The 17651-nt window shown below is 46.6% G+C and overlaps 1 protein-coding gene and 1 long non-coding RNA gene across 2 annotated transcripts; both read left to right on the forward strand.

Moving 5' to 3' along the window:
* Positions 1-4498: 4498 nt before the first annotated feature.
* LOC135378837 (uncharacterized) lies at positions 4499-9017 on the forward strand. Its single transcript, XR_010418586.1, has 3 exons — positions 4499-4525; positions 5514-5554; positions 8869-9017. It is a non-coding gene; the product is annotated as an uncharacterized LOC135378837 (long non-coding RNA).
* Positions 9018-9045: 28 nt separating this feature from the next.
* LOC135378836 (uncharacterized) lies at positions 9046-13215 on the forward strand. The gene is made up of 5 exons (XM_064611947.1): positions 9046-11079; positions 11162-11335; positions 11421-11562; positions 11656-11949; positions 12126-13215. Exons 1-5 carry the CDS (start codon positions 10937-10939, stop codon positions 12894-12896), a joined length of 1524 nt encoding a protein of 507 aa, XP_064468017.1. The 5' UTR covers positions 9046-10936; the 3' UTR covers positions 12897-13215.
* The last annotated feature ends 4436 nt before the right edge of the window (positions 13216-17651 follow it).

Genomic DNA, 17651 nt, shown 5'->3' on the forward strand with positions numbered 1-17651 from the left:
GGTTTAGTGGAATGAGGCGGCGGGAGTCTCAAAGGTACAGCCACAAAAAAAGGCATTAATCGCGCAATTACATTCAATAGATCTTAGCATTTCTCAGGCATTGAGGCACATCGGCATCAAAAACGGCGAGCGGTTCGATCACCATCGCCATGAACTGTTTTTTCGTCTTTCTCGGGTTTACACACTTCCTGGTAGCATCTTGTGGAGCTCACACGTGTTTGTACCGGTTCCTTAATTAAAACGTTCTAATCACGCTAACATGGCGCAGTCGACAGGATCTACTTGGGTGAAATATTCAAGGTTTTTGGCGAGATTTGGCAGCGACACCCGAGAGGATTGTACGAGGATTCCGAAGATTGAGCCGGATTAAACTCGGCGAGGTATGGCATCGAGGAACGAAACGGCAGCCATGACGGAGCCCACGACCAACTCAGACGACGCTCAGTATAAGGAATTGGCGTTGGCATAGCAAGAAATTCTGGCCCAGATGAATGAAATGCGGGAACAACTGCGTCAATTACGCCTCAACAGTGCACCCAACGAAGCGACGACGGCAGCAATGGGCACCATGAACGGAGGCGACACTAGGACATATGTTCCGAGCGAGAAGTATTTACGCCAAAAATGCGATGCTCGAGAAGGCGCCTTATACGCTAGCTGTGGATATGAGGATATCTCTGATCCTGCATGGAATCAGGGACGACAGATGGGCTGTGCCACTAACAACTGCAGGTTGCATGTCCGTTCTGGAGCTTGTCGATAGAGCGCTGCTGTTGGACTCGAGAAGAGCGCTGGGAAGCACGGATTCAGATGGTGACGTGCACACTCATCGTCGTACTTCGTCGCTCTGCACCTCCGGTCAGCCGTCGGCAGCCCATTCTCGCGTCTTCAGCAGCACCCGACGCGCTGCTTGCTACAACTGTGGCACACCGGGACACATTTCGAGGGATTGTGCTCAGCCGAAAACCGAAACAACACTACGAGCTGAGCACAGAAGTCGTGCCGCGATGGAAACGTCGAGGAGACAGACCGTCACAAAGAACGTGAACTGCTTTCTGCGATCACACGGAGGCAATCTACCCATCGTAGACGCGATCATCAACGATAGCCACGAAATTAAGGCCTGTATCGACACCGGATCAAACGTTTCGATCATCAATACTAAGGCATTACCTTCGGGAATCGACACCGTGCTGTGGAACAACGACGAAGTTCTTCACGTTTTAAACGGAACCCTTATTCCGCATCGCAGCACTGAACTAGTCGTTCAAGTAGGCCACACGAATGTGCGGCTAGCAAACATTGTCGTGTCAGAACTTCCTCCTGCAGTGGACATGATTTTGGGGTTGGACTGCCGTCGCCTTGCGAACGTTGACGTTCCGTTCCACAGGTCCAACGATGTCACGATTGTCCACGTCTCGAAGGATTGTAGCGGAACCGCAGTTGGAGACCCTCCCGGCACCCCTTCACCTGCCGACTGCAAGACGACAGGCGAAACCTTCCTCACATCGTTCTGTAGCCGAACTCCTTCAGACGGGGATGTGTGCGTGAGTGAGAACTACGTGAAGCGTCGAGTGTCCCAGAGGAATCTCTTCTGCGAGGAGACGACGAGGCGATGTGTGCAATGACGAACGGTGCCACTCCCGATCAGCGCTCAAAACTTCGGGAGATACTGCTGAAGAATCACGCCGCGTTCATCGATGACGAAAACCGACTTGGGCTTTGTACCCACACGGAACACTCAATTAACCTAAGAGACGACATTCCTGTCGCAAGCAGGCCTTACAGATGCAGCCCGGCAGACCGGGAATTCATGAAGGGCCAAGTTAAGGACTACATGAACAAAGGGATAATAAGGCCGGGCAATAGCATGTACGCAGCGCCTTCGATCGTTATCAATCAGCCGCACCACCCTACAACCCCGAGGCGTATGGTGCATGATTACAGGAAGCTGAACGCAAAGACGGTATGCGAGCCGTACCCAATGCCAATGATGGAAGACGTTTTGGACGACGTCAGGCGTAATCAGTCGAGCTACTTCACAGTCATGGATATCAAATCGGCATTCCTTACAATCCGAATGAAGGAAGACGATATCCACAAAACAGCATTCGTGACGCCTGACGGAAAGTATGAATATCTACGCATGGCCTTCGGGTTCTGCACCGCGCCTCAGACAATGCAAATGGTAATGAGACGCAGTTTCGAAGGTCTTCCGCGTACTGCGGTCTACATGGACGACGTTGGTTAAGGTGCAATCTCAATTGACGAATCCGTACAACTTCTCGACGAGGGCCTTCAGAGAATCACGACCAATGGCTTGTGAATGGATATCCGAAAGTGTCAGTTTATACGAGACAGCGTATCTTTCCTCGGCTACGTGATTACCAATGAGGGAAGAATACCAGACCCCAAGATAGTAACGGACGTAGACATGTTCGAACCGTCACGGAGCCCGAAGTGTCTTTATTCATTCTTACAGTTTGCCAGCCACTTCCGGAAATTCATCAAAGGTTTCTCGTCCGTATCACTTCCACTCCGGCAGCTCCTAACGAAGGGAGCCCAATTCAATTGGACCGAGCATCATCAGACGACAGTCGACTCACTGAAGCTGGCCTTGAAGAACCCTCCCATCCTGGCGAACTTCAGAACTGGTTCTCCAACCACGGTGCATATTGACGCAAGTTAGGTCGGGCTTCCAGCCGTCTTGACACAACCTGCAAGACGACTGCGAGCGAGTGATAGAGTACGCCAGTCGAGCACTCAACAGTCACGACTCAAAACTGCATTCTAACGTGCTCGAATGTATGGCACTGCACTGGGCAGTAACCGAAAAATTTGCCATCTTCCTAAGAGGAGCACCTCGTTTCACGGTCATAACGGACAACGTCAGCCTGACGTACTTAGCGCACAAAGGAGCAGAAAACAGAAGGTTCGCCCGCTGGATACTGGACCTAGCCGAATACCAGTTCACCGTAATTCATCGTCCGGGAAAACAAAATCAGGCAGCGGATGCTCTTTCCCGTTTACCGGAACAGCAGAAATCACCGGAGGCTCTCACCGGGGAAACAGCAGCTGGAACCCCAGCTTGCTATACGCAGTTATTATGAGCAGAGGATGTCACCTCAGACAGTTCCAAGAGAGAGACGAAGACTGTCGCAGATTCTTATCAAAGGCTGACGAGGATAACTCCCCATACAAGACGAGCGACGGTATACTCACCAAGATCGTCACCACGAAAGGGATTTCGTCGCCACACATCGTCGTGCCAGCGGCATTACGCGAAACAGTCTTTCGGCTGTGCCACGAAAAGACGGGCCACATGGACGTTGAGAAGACGAAAGACTTGGTGCGTCGTAAATACTGGTGGCCTTCGATGGCGAAAGATGTCAGTCGCTTTGTGCGTTCGTGCAGCACATGCCAAAGAATCAACGCTCGAACAGTCCGCCCAGAGGGTTGCTTAGCACCCAGAGACGTGCCAGTGGTTCCGAACACGGCGATTTCCTTGGATCACTTCGGACCACTCGTTGTGAAGGATGGTTACTCCCACGTGCTACTTTGCATCGATCACGCAACGAGGTATGTCGACGCAGTGCCCGTTCCAAGTACGGCGGCGACCTATTATGTGGAGTTCCTTACGAAGCGATGGATTCCACGCTTTGGAGTACCGGAGATCGTCGTGACGGACCAGGCACGAGGGTTCGTAAACCATAGCGTCTCGTCGTTACACAAGAGGCTTGGAATCGTCCACCTAAATACGCCACCCTACTGGCCACAGTACAATGGACTCGTTGAGCGAATGGTGGGCACTTTGAAACAGGTCCCCCGCAAGATAGTGCAGGACCATCACAAATGGCCGGCACTCCTGCCGGATGCAGTGTTTGCAGTTAACGTGTGCAAACAAAAGTCTTCGAACTACAGCCCGTTTTGGCTGATGCACGGATACAACCCGAAGCTCCCAAGCGAAATGACTATTGGATCCGTAGAGGAGTACATCACTGAGGCAGAGCGGCTCCACCGACTAGCCCAGAGCCGTGCTCAAGCAAAGTCCAGTGTTGAATCAAGTCAGCAAGCATAGAAACACCGTTACGATTCGAGCAGGACTTCACCACACTTCGAAGTCGGTGACATCGTCAACGTGTCTGTGGGTGCCCGATCAACAACCCTGGACGATCGCTACGAAGGACCCTTCGAAATCACAGAGCTGCATGGCACGAACACGGCAGTGGTCAAGCGAATGACGCCTTTTAACACAAGGTCAGCTGTAAAGACTGTAGCCCGTATTCACCAACTTACTTAAACTATTGGTTTAGTGACGTCGGGTTTAAATCAATCACGTGAGACTTTCGTTCGCCAATCCTGGATCACCACCCCATGCTCTACCACCTGCTGCTGTGAAGCCTATGGCGGCGCACATAGCGAGCTTCCTGCACAGCGCATGCGTATTTCACCAGAGTCTGCCAGAAGCGATGGTGGCCGGTAGGCCTAATCCCCGGTTCACGAGGAATTTTTCATCAAATCTTGGGTAAGTTTCGATTAATATAGTTACTAGAAGCGCCCAGGAGACAGATTTGATCACAATGGGACGAATATTTGCCTCAAATGTTCCATTTCGATCATCCACCTCAGCTACTTAAACTGGTGGTTTAAGCCCCATGCATTTGAATGGGACGTAAACTAGGGGAGGGGCTAGTTTAACATCGGTCTACGTATACGTTGCAACTACTGTAGACGTGTGTGTTGAAAAAACTATCGTAGATGGGTTGCGGTAGGTGATGTTGCACTAATTCGAAGTTAACTGGTAAAAATTAAGCAGAATCGTTTCAAATGCACGGTTCGTAAACAAAAACGGCGTAACGCTTGACCGGGGGTACGAAATGCGGCTGTTGTTTTTAGAAAGCGCTATTGCGAACTTTTGCATGACAAAAGTAAAAAGCACCGTCAAAGTGTGGTCAAAGAGAGTGACATCGACATGTGCCACTGGCCAAAATCCATATACCAATCCAAGGGACCGAGAGAGCGTGCGGATGGCCGAACGTCAATGTGCATCTTCAAAAACAAAGCAAAAGTAGTGCTGGCGCTTATTATGAGCGTCATCTCCTGTGATACACACTGTAAGCCTGTAAGCGCCCCTGTCATTGTACAGTAAGAGCAATAACGTGATAGATGTTTGTTGCGAGCCCCGATGGAGAAATTGGGGGCGTTATCCACTGGCATGCTTATCAACCATCCCAGTATCTATCATCTCTTCGCAGCGTGTCTAATCTCCAGAGACATCTAACAGTGCAATAGGACTGATCATAAAGTGCATTAGCGTCTTGCGGCTGTTGTGTGGGTACTATCAAGGCATGGAGATATTGCATGTTGTTGCACTACACTGAACACGAAATTTGAGCAGATTTTACGTTCCCCGATTATGAAAATACCGGAGCAAAAGCTAAGGAGGTCCCCATTTCCCCTGGATTCACATGTAAGCATAGATGAAACTGAAATGTGTGTTTTACTTATTTCAGCATGCCACAGCAGAACAGACCAATAAAAATATGTTATTCAGGTATCGTGTTGCCACTGCTACATTAGAAAACATTCAAAGGGACAGCTGCTTACTTCTATATTGATTTATCATTTGGTAACAGTAGATGTGCTTTTGTAGGGCTGCTTCTGCGAAAACACACTACACAGCAATGTGCTACAGGAGGCTGCAAACCTTTTAATCATAATTACTATTGCAGGTACATAACCATGACCAATCACTGACAGCTTTTCTGCATTGTATAAGCACATATATTCTGGAGATCCTCTCTTGAAAATTTCTGCTATAGACTCATTCATCACAACAACTTTGTATTCGTGAGCTTTTTGTTTATATTCAGACAATAAAGGCTATTACGTAGTTCCACAAGGATGACCTTTTCATAGAAACGTGCACTCTGGATATCCTGCTCAATTAGTTGTCAAGGTCACATGAGAACATAAGTGAGCAATGGCGCACAAGGAAAAAAAAAAATCCTTGCTACATTCCACATGCTGACTCCACCAATATATCTGAGGTGTCGTACTGCAGTACGTTTGAATTGTACAGAAACTTTGAAGCTCTCTTGCTCCCATTGAACTGCACTTAAAGTTGAAAATTAGATCAACTGCAATTACTGCATACAGCACCTTCCAGATGAATATAACAAAACATAGGCTACAGACTCATCAATAGATAGTATTGACAATTATAATAGGAGTCAGCTGGTTCATGCAACATCAAAATGGAAATGTCGTTCCCCCATACTGCAGCATGAGCGCATGGATAAATTGTACATAGCCACATGACAGTTGTCAACTAATCAAAAGAAAGTTAGCTTGCGTTGACATGGGTACAGATTTGTCCAGCCACTGCAGCCGTTTATATCCCACTGACCACACGAGCACATGGAAGAACGTGCACCCATGTTAACAGTAGCTATCGTTCTTTTACGTTACTGACAGCTGCCGTATGGCCGCATAGTTTATTTCTGTGCTCATGTTTTCAGTGTGGATATAGACGACAGTAGTAAAGCAGGGTAAACAAGCACCCATGTTACACTATCTCTCCTCCTTTTACGTCGTTGATAGCTGTCATATGGCCACAGAGTTTATCCGTGTGCTCATCTGTTCAGTGTGAATACAGCGCTAAACAAAAAATGGTGTCCCTTTTGTGTCTCCTGAAGCTCAAGGCTTTTCTTTCAAGCAAAAATGTATGCATGCTGTTCTGCATCATTTTGTGAGCAGGACTGTTAAAAATTACTCGACGCACTGCAGCTTTACACTGGTGTGATCTGTGCACTCTTTTTGTGTAGCCTCATATCCTGTACAGGTAAATCTTAAACGTGAACATGTTTGACACAGGTGTGCCTGGTTGGGTAGAAACTGAACAGGATCAACGTGGCTCCAACCAAAGTTAGCCCTGTTAGTTCGTCACCCCTGAAGAAGGAGCCGGTTCGGCTCCGAAACGTCGGGATCCCCTCTTTCGAGCTAGCTTTGGTTGGAGCCACGTTGATCCTGTTGAGGTAAATCTTAAGAATCGAAAAACACATCCCTATGGAATCATGCCACATGATTTATCATATACACCTGCATCCACATTGCAATCATGCTTCTATTCATCACAAATGACACAATACCTCTAATTGTAATAGGAAAATTTATTGACGGTAACAACACACAACATACAACACACCCGAAACACTACCCTCTAATTTGGCTGCGTTGTGCATGTCTTGAACGTGTTCTGAATAGCTGAGTTACAAAATAGTGAACCAAACCAAATCTTGCTAATATGCATATGCGTAGTACATCACTTTACCTTCAATTATGTTACAACTTGTTCTCCTTGCACCAGCTCAGGGCAGGTGCATGCTAAGTGTCCATGGTTTTTGCTGTATGACATGTCCTGTACATTGGTACTCTCATTTCACACCAGCTCTCCTCTTCCTTGACTCGCACTCCACCCATAAATGTACAGCAGTGAGTGGAGAATAAACAGAATATGGGCATACTACGGTCACAAAGTTCTGGTGTAACTAAGAATGTGTTATCAGCATCATGACAAATGATTCTAATATCTATGGATCTGTCATTCGAAACAGTGCCTGAATGCTGTTGCAATACAAGATACCACGTACATACATTTACTGTTGGAAAGCCTTCACATGATCACCAGGGGAATATGTGGCGTCTCGTGCACACTGCTTTCACTGCATGACTGGCACCAAATGCCTGTGACGTATGATTGTATATGTGTCAAACCTGATTATTTATTTTGTTTCAGGTAAGCCATTCTTCAATGCCATATGTGAAGGAAATAATTGCTATACAAATTTATTGCTATTCAAATATGTGACTGGCATTAGCTTAGGCACACCATGCCATGCCCCACAAAAAACATGTCTGTGTAAGAGCTAGCTTCACCATAGGTTCAGAAATCTTGTGGTTGTGTGTGTGGAATTTTTCATTTCTTTTTAATGGGAAATTGACACTACTACTGTTTCTTTTTAGAACCCCCCCCCTCCCCCCACATTTTCTATGGCACTCTTAGGGGTGCTAAAGTTCAGTAAAGTGGACCGGAGTAGTTACATGCTCTTCTTGTGTGCCAACGTAATGCATATGGCCAGAATCTGTCAAACTGTTGCTTTGGGTGCTGGTATCTTGCAAACCATCTCCCATATGACATGTATTAATTACCAGGAGTTGCCTGAAGACTCTGCATGTCCACCACTCATTACTGAAGTTAGGTGGTTAGTCATGCAGAGGCATCTACATTATTTTACCACGAATTCAGCATTGTGTCCCATAAATCTGCTCCCAGGCTTTGACCTTGATGATACAGTACACCATGCTCACTACATTAAACTGTTCAGTTGCACAGATTTGTGCTGACACAACTGGATCAATATGTCGGCTTCTGCAAAGTGACAACTGCCAATGTGGCTAAAAAATAACTGAAATTGCAGAAGATATACAATCATGTAAATTTTAATAAAAGTAATACAGCACATTTTAGCTAAGATGCACATGATTTCAAGTTGCATCCTTTTCTTTGTATAAGCTTATTTGCATTGCTAGAGATTTTATGCTAGAATGAGCATATCTAGGTGTGCCTTGCTGTAGTATTCCACTGTGTTGTTTCTCAAGAAATAGCACAATCTCTCAGTACAAAGGTGTGCAGTCAAACTGCATAACCACACAGTGCAGAAATGCAGCCTGTGCAATAATTTTTCATAGCTTTATCATGTGTGTAAACAAAAATTAGTCGAAGCAGGCCACACATACGGATGATACAAACATGTAAGCCTCAAACGCCCAGTTGCTGAGTTGCTTGAATCATCGTCTGTATTTCAGGATGTCTGCAATCCAGTAAAGCATGGAAAACTGGGAATAGTCTGAGAACTATTGCATGACTGGAAAACTAGAAAAAATGTCAAGAAAGCTGTGAAGAGCTGCTGAAGTAAAAATTCCCTAAATAAGTTTACACAATTGTACAATGGCGATTATCTTTCTCGTGGCATCACACAGGCCTCTTATGTCATTTCACAGTCAAAGTTAGTGATCTGTGTAAGAGTGAAGTGATAACTGTAACTGCATCGCTATGCAAATTCTTTTATAAATTAAAAAAAAAGCCTGAATAAGGAGTGATTTCAAAGATCGTAGTGAATCATGCAGTCGTCATCCTTCTGTCCATGTCTCTTTGCTGCGGAATGAATTCATACCAACTACCGGCCCCGCCATCATACGCTTGTTTAGTGCATGATGTGCTGTTGGCAGCCGTATTATAGCATGGCATGAGCTGTGGGAAGTTTTTAGGCATTGGTGGTGGTGATGTTTTGGCATGTAATGGTGCGATGATAATGCCAGTGAAATTGCTTACAATGCCAGTATGGAGTCGAGAGAGAAGTTTGTGAAGAATGAGCATGGAAAAATAGATAAGTCCCCAACCAGGTGTGTAAAAGTGTTTCCTGAATAATATATGGCTTTGAACAAATAAGCTCAACACAATTATTGAACAAAATGGCAGCACAGGCTTGTTTGTGGCTGTATGTTGCAGCTGTTGTTGTGTGTTTTTTCTTTGGTCCTTTCCTGTTTGCTCCATCCTTGAAACACCACTATTGAAACCGGTATAAGATATCCTTCTTTACGAGGTATTTGGTTCATTTTAACATCTGTATTTTGTGTACAGTCTCAATAAACTACAAATTCTGAATGGCTCGGATGCAGTGTAATGGCATTAAAGTGTGGCCGTTTATTTTTGCAATTATTACATCTGTGATGTCAAGTGCATCATAGCTGATGACAAGTAAGGACAAATATATACATTAGGTATGTTCCCATTGTGTGAAATTTCATCAGAGCAAGAGACAGTCGCAACGTAATGATGTATCTTTGTTGGCTGAACAGAACAATCAATTTAGTGCTTAATGATTTGTACAATAATCTTCTATGCTGAAATAAAGGAGATCAGAGGTAAGCACAGCACCGCACTAACAGGGGGTCACGACACTGGCAACTTCCACGCTCACAAGCAGGGACGCCATGGGTAACTGACGAAAACAGCGCTAAACAAACAAAGAAAAACACACACACACACACATGACCAGGACGTAAACAAGGCAGCACCATGAGTACGTTTTCCGTAGGAGTCACACTCCAAAGAAACACAGCCAGCAAAGAGATGGTCTAACGCGTTGCAGATTTGTGGCACGTTGAAAGTACCACGTCGAGTTATGCGTATGGGAGTCACCTGCAGGATAAGGTCACCCTTGCATCAGTGTTCTTTCTGTTTACATAGCCTACAGTGATCAAGCACTTGTACACACGTTGCGAACATGATATCAGGCTCGAAAGCGTATAAAAGACTCTGCTGGAATTCCCCATCAATCGAGAGGCTCTCTTGATCGTTGCAGTTCACCACACAGGCCGCACAACAGACGATAAAAAAGCGATGGTCGATGCGGATGACGTTATTATACGCATCCACAATCAACGACCGAACACCGACGAAAGCACAACGATCACCTGCGCGAGGATACCTACTGCTGCCTTTCAAATAACATGGCAAACGCTCTCTTTTTAGCGACCATATCAAGAGCTTGTCATTCACAAATACAGCGGCAGGCATAACGCATAACCGACGATTACCGACACCCCGATCCGCAACCACCTGCAGCAGCGCCAGCGCCGCCTGAACTTCCGTTAACATCATAATCAAAAAACAAACGGGAGCCTTCCTCTTCACAATCCTGTCGTCTGCTACGTTCTCCCTCCCCTCAACCATCTCGTGCCAATGTCAATAGGGACTGTGCGACAAACTGGTGGCGCCGCCGTGCGTCCTAGAGCGAAAGTAGCGCGCGTGATAAACCGCCACTTCGCCTTTGCTAACAGTAGCGTTGTGTGGTGGTTTTAGACGCTCGAGATGTCGAACACAAACTGCTGCATAGTAAACTGTAGTAACACGTACAAGAACTGCCCACCAGGCACTAAGTTCTTCTGTTTTTCGCGGCGACCGTGCCTTCAAGATCAACGGGAAAAGTGGATACGAAGCGTACGCCGCATCAAGTAAGTGTTGGCTCACAGGACGCTTACGCTTCTATGTTGGCACGGAGGATAAGCGTCAGTTTATGAATTTTTCTACGTGTAGTGCTGATGGAACACAGTGGCAGCCAGCCAGGTGGTCTAGGATTTGCAGTGCCCATTTTGTTGGTGGTCAGCTATCAACGGACCCGTCATCTCCATCCTACGCGCCGACCATATTTCCACCCTCATATCGCCGACGGAGTACGGTGTTCCAGGACAGGGCTTCTCGGTACCAACGGTTAGGCTTGTATATTCGTATATATGTGGAGTTTGTGTTCGGAAAGAAATGACCGGTTAGCTTCAACCACTGTTTCTTTACGAAGCTGGAGGACACGAGGGTGCGACGAAGGTGTAGACTCTCCACACTCAAGTACCACGGCAAATGAAGGACAACAGCAAGACGGACCGCCAGACGAGGACATGGAATTCGATGAATGCGCCACAGACGTGTACAGGACAGAGGAAGTAAGTAGGGATCACACCTGCATGCGCGATTTGCAAAGACATTGTGAGATACTTTGAAAGAGCAGGGCCACACTATGCATTTTTCGTTCCTAGGTTTCAACACAAACAGATGAAAGTGGCAGTGGTGTTACGGCGTCTGGCGTTTTCCTCAGCTGTCTGCTGAATTCAACTTACTGTGAGGCATCTGTGCAATGCAACCACCTTCCGGTGCCCCAGAAGGAGACATGTGAGAGAGGCACTGAAACTATAAACGTAGACCAGCTTCAGCCTCGGGGATTCCGTGGCTACGAGTCTGTGATGCCTGAAACTGACGGTGGCGAAGTCCTAAAAGATCTGACAGGAACATCAGCCGCCTGCTTTGCAGTCCTTCTTGGATTGTTCACACAGGTACAATTCCATTCTGACTGTGGAGGAAAAGTGTGTGTAGTATATAACTCAGACCCAGCATGCCAGTTAATGTAACAAGCACTTTATCTACTGATATTGGCTTTATGGGGAAAATTTTCATGAATATCTGCATTCTTCTGTGCTGACTAACACTGTTTTATTTTTACATTATATAGTCCAGGACACCACGTATGACAGACATCAGTCTTGAAAGTCGCCTTCTTCTCTTCCTCATGAAAATGAAGCACGCCCTCACATTTGCTGCACTAGGTGCCCTCTTTGGTGTGCACCGCACTACAGCTTCTCGGACTTTCTACTCCATCCTGGACACATTGTATGCGAAGACCCAAGGGTGGTTGATGTGGTTCCCAAGAGACGTAGTGCAGGAAACCATGCCCCCCTCCTTTTGCGAAAAGTATCCAATGTGCAGGGTGATCATTGACTGCACGGAGGTACCCATTGAAAAGCCCTCTGAAGTGAGGGAGCAGGTTAATTGCTGGAGCAGTTACAAAAGTGACTTCACACTAAAATTCCTTGTTGGCATAGCACCCTGTGGCTACATTTCATTTGTTTCAAGTGTGTTTGGTGGACGCTCTAGTGACACATACATTACTGCGAACTCGGGATTGTTGGACCTGCTTGAACCTGACGACATGGTGATGGCAGACAAGGGTTTTCCCCATATACAATGTGACCTAGATGTTCGCCAGGTAACGCTGAAAATCCCCCCCTTTGCCCGTATGAACGAACAGTTCACTGCTTCTGAAGTAGAACGCACTTACAAGATTGCTTCTCACCGTGTCCATGTTGAGCGCTGTATTCAGAGACTAAAAATATTCAATATCCTGAGTGTGAAGCTACCACAAGAGCTGAGAAGCCACGTAGACAAAATTGTAACTGTGTGTGCTGTACTCGTGAATATGCAGAAGCCAATATTTAAGATGTAAAAGACTCAGTGCAGGCCTGTGTACATGCTTGAAATGACCTAGGTTTGACGACTATCCCCTGTTATTCGTATTTCAGTATGTTCATTTCATGTACTGCAGAGGACACGGTTGTCTAAAATCAGCACTCCATGGTTTATCCCATCTAAAGTCTCCAGGTAAAGGCTATTTCTTTCAAGTAATAAACATGTGCAGCACATGGTCCACCTTCAAATACAATATTGGCACAACACTTTCAATCGCAACAGAGTTAGTATGGGACAGCGAAATACTGACAGGCGATTTTAGCTAACCGTGTCCTCAACAATACAGTTCAAAAGGAACCGACAAAATGCTACGAAAATAAACTCTTTATTGCACATTTGTTGAATAATTTTCCTTAGAGTACTACAACGTGACTGAAGTTTCGACTTGTAAACTAGGAGGTTACTAAGGTCATAACTAATAAGCTACCAAAGTTCTGGCCTGGAAATTACAGTCAGAATTTAACATAGTGTCAAAACAACATTAAGCATGTGTGCATCTAAAAGAAAGACATGGTAGTGACTAGGTTTTAATACGGTGCCGCTTAGCTACAATCTTGATGGTATGGAACCAAAAAGAAAAACTGCACAGAGCACATGCATGCAGTATTCTAGATAAATGCTCTACTTGTGCATTTTTATCAACTCTGGCTTATAAAACTTAAAATAAAACCACTCCATCTTGGGAATCAAGGACTCCAGGAAGGTGTTATCTTTTTTTACTTGCACATTTATTGTCTGTGCTGGTGAGTAGACGAAGAAGTGGCATAGGGAGACGCTGAGCACATATAATGAAACCTGCACCTGGGTGTAGTAAGGGTGACTTTCTTTTAGCCGTAACTCCCCATCAACACAGTGCAAATAATCCACCGAAATGTTGCCTGCCCTGTCAATGATAGGTTGTTCACGACACCTGAATGGGCACTTGATTTCCAATAAAACTGTGTCATCTCTCTGTATTAGTCCATCTGGACTGCAACAGAGCCAGCCTTGGACCTTACTGATAACGAGGCCTGCCCTGATAACTGTGCAGCCTTCCTGCTGCTCGTACATTTTTCGTGCAGTGCCTTCCATTGCGCTGCCATACCTACAGGCCTCACTGAAAAACTGTTTCTGCTTACAGAAGTCACGAGCAAGTGCCTCAAAGTCTGCTCGGCGTGTCCGAATTCTGTGTGCTTTTGAGCTCGCTGAAAGCCTTTGCCCCCTCAAGACATGCCATTCCGGACAGAGGCTTTGCTGGACTGTTGATAAGGCTACTGCGGTGCATGTGTCCTCGTCTACCATAATGTGTTCAATACCCTCTATGTCTTCTGATGTGCACTCAGCGGATGCGAAGCAGGGAGATGACCACCCAATGGACGGCATTCAAGCCTCAAGAGCACGAGAATTTTGCTTCAAGGCAAAATGGGCCCTTAACATAAGTCCCTGTGCACTGTTCATATTTACCGCCTCTTCTGGGATGGACGAGGTGCAAGTCGGTGGAGACGATTTCGGTGGAAACATTTCCCTGAATGTAACGCCTTTTGTGTAAAGCTTCAACTGTTTGTTGGACGGCGCCTTCCATTTATTTGGTCTCGAAGTTTGAGTGTGTGGGTTTTCGTTATTCACATATGCAACGACGGCTGCTGTGTGCTTGCACTTACCCTCCACACCACCTTTGCAATTACAATGGGCATGCGTGATCCGCCTTTCCACACTCAGCTGAAATGATCACATCAAAGATATTAGTATGTGACAACCTTTCCATTGAATTATCTAGTACCACTTAATTCATATGCTATGCTGCGCTTGAAAGCACCGGGTGCGCGAAGTTACGAAACGTACGGCACTGAGCTCTCTCTGTGTTACGGACACGCAGAGATGTGTTTGTCAAGGAAAACCAAGCATACGAACCTGGATAGTCACCGAGTACGCCTCCTGATTCACACTTGCCTGACGAACGCAGCGTCCTTTCAAGACGGACGACTGCTGGTGCCCGCTCTCCTCGAACACATCAAAAACATGGTTGCTTCGGCATAATTTTTCCCCCTTTTCCTCGTTTGCGCCCCTGAAGAAACCTGCACTGTCGATGCTTCGGAAGCCGTCTCTTAAAACTATCCTACTTGCCATCACGCCGGCACGAAAAAGACATCGGGAGACGTGTTTACTTATGAAGCAGCCGTCGCTTTATCATGCGCGCTAACTCCGAACTTGCCGTTTGTGGCGCTGCAGGTGCGAGGCGTCGCGCCCCCTGTAGGTTCCGCACGTTCCCTATAGTGCGCATGCGTTGTGGTCACCCTTTGGTCAACCGCTCTTCATAGCCGGAGAGATCACGTGATCGATTTAAACCCGACGTCACTAAACCAATGGTTCAAGTCGGCTGGTGAATACGGACTTGTAAATACGGAACAACTTCGCCGGTACTTGCATCGGGACATCACCATGGTGATGTCCCGATGGTGATGTCCCGAGTCGTCTAGTTCGACACTGCAGTGTCGAACTAGACGACTCTTTGTTCGGAGAAGAATCCCCTGTTTCGGACCTCGGACCTTCTAGTGGTGACGAAAATGTCGACGACCGGCGCCCCGAAACGGGCAACCGCGTTAACCTCATGTGACCTGTGGACAGGCCACAATAACGGAGGGGCGTGTCAGGCATTGAGGCACATCGGCATCAAAAACGGCGAGCGTTGCGATCACCATCGTCATGAACTGTTTTTTCGTCTTTCTCGGGTTACTTCCCGGTAGCATCTTGTGGAGCTCACACGTGTTTGTACCGGTTCCTTAATTAAAACGTTCTAATCACGCTAACACATTAAAACTGTGAATTTATTACTCTTCTTTCTTGAAGGGATACGATCGTCAGGTGCACATGGTACAGATTGCTTCACAACAAGTGCGTCAAGTTGGGTTCAGTGTGACCAGCTCGCACGAATTTCAACAACAGCCACAACATGAACATTGTTAGTTGCGTATCTTGGACATCATAATGGAAAATTCGGCTAACTTTATTGGTGATTTTAGCAATAAAATCGCGAATTCACAATTCTTACTCCAGGGAATACGTTCGCAGGTGCACATCGAACGAAAGTCTTCGCAAGAGGTGCGAACTCCGTGACTCAAGCAGGGCTAGGTTGACTACCCTTGGTATGTTGCCTTGGGGCGAGGGAAATGCGGAATTGTGTAGCACTGCGTAAGTTCGACTTTCGATTGGCCAAGTGATTGTCTCAAACCAAAAGCAGTAAGAAACAGAGACGTTATCTTCATGGTGAGCTAATACGACAAGCAATTCCTCATTTCAGTGTTGTTTGTGTACGCGTAGAATTAAACTTAAACACCCCACCCTTCATTCTGACTCAAACGCGAACAGGAGTCTCGAATTTGTGGAAGCTCGCGAGACAACCTCTAGCCGACAAAGGCCAGATAATGCCAAGACTTGGTTCTACACTGGCCCTGTGATGGCCCCTTGTCTTATAGGTCGGTCTGCTACATTGGCCCAAAGTTGGCAGTATTATGTCGTGCCGAGTAAGGCCAATGCCAATCCCCAAGCTTGGCCCAACCTTTTTCTGCAAGGACGACCCAACCACTTTTAGGTCGGAAGCACACGTCGGCCCGGCATTTTGCCGACGTTGTTTTTCTCTTTGGGGGGGGGGGGGGGCAGCCCAAGCTGCGGCGCGCTGCATAATAATTGGGCCATGCTTTTTTTCTTTCTTTTTTTTTTTTGCAACGGGCCGTGGTTAACGCATGCACAGGTGGCGTTCCATGGGCCACTGTAGGGCCCACGTTCACCCAATCAGTACACAAGCTTGGTTCCTTATTGGCCAGACATCGGCCCTACATCCGTCAGGTCGGCCCTCTACGTTAGCCTGAGCTTGTGTCGGCTAAGTCGGCCCGAGTGAGGCCATTGTCAATCCCCAACCTTGGCCCAAGCTTTTTTTTTGCCAGCTTGGCCCGACAACTTTTAGGTTGGAAGCAGACGTCGGCCCAGCGTTTCGCCAATATTGCTTTTCCCGCTGGGAATTTTCTAATGAGCTGTTTGGTGGCTCTTCCTCTGACAATTGTGTTCCAAATTCTTTTACGGTGCATGTGTTACATTGGACAACTAAATGTCCTGAAGATGTCCCTGGAGGGTTGCATGGTGTTTCTACACCTAGTGTTGAGACACCTTCCTGTAGGTCTCAATCATTTCCCTAGTGAGCTGTTTGATGGCCTTTGCTTTGACAGCTGTTCTGAAATTATTCTACGCCGCGTGTGTCGTATTGGGCAAGTGAACGCCCTTAGAATGTTACTGAAGGCTGGCATGGTGTTCGCTGTACCCACTGTTGAGACACCTTCCTGTAGGTCTCAATTACATCTCTGGTGGCCTCTATGGTGGTCTTCCCTATGACAGCTGTGTTCAAAAATTCTTTTACGCCACATGTGTTACAGTGCACAACCAAATGTCCTTAGTTTGTTCCTGAAGGATGGTTATGGTATGGTGTTCTCTACACATAGTGCTGAGACACGTACCGTCCTGTAGGTCTCAATAGTTCTCTAGTGAGCTGTTTGATAGTCTTTCCTATGACAGCTGTGCTCCGAAAGTCTTTTACGTCACATGCTTTATATTAGGCAAATGCTCTGAGGACGTTTCTGAAGGTGGACATGGTGTACTCCACAACTAGTTTTGAGAGACCTTCCAGTAGGTCTCCATTACTTCTCTAGTCAGTTGTTTGACACCATTTCCTGTGACAGCTGTGCTCCAAAATTCTTTCACATCC

The sequence above is a fragment of the Ornithodoros turicata genome, chromosome 1 (genome assembly GCF_037126465.1).
Source record: "Ornithodoros turicata isolate Travis chromosome 1, ASM3712646v1, whole genome shotgun sequence".
Taxonomy (NCBI): Eukaryota; Metazoa; Arthropoda; class Arachnida; order Ixodida; family Argasidae; genus Ornithodoros; species Ornithodoros turicata.

Coding starts and splice junctions, on each gene's coding strand:
- LOC135378836 (XM_064611947.1), top strand. CDS start 10,937: ATGTCGAACACAAACTGCTGCATAGTAAACTGTAGTAACACGTACAAG. Junction 11,080..11,161: donor CGAAGCGTACGCCGCATCAA/GTAAGTGTTGGC, acceptor TTCTACGTGTAG/TGCTGATGGAACACAGTGGC. Junction 11,563..11,655: donor ACGTGTACAGGACAGAGGAA/GTAAGTAGGGAT, acceptor TTTCGTTCCTAG/GTTTCAACACAAACAGATGA.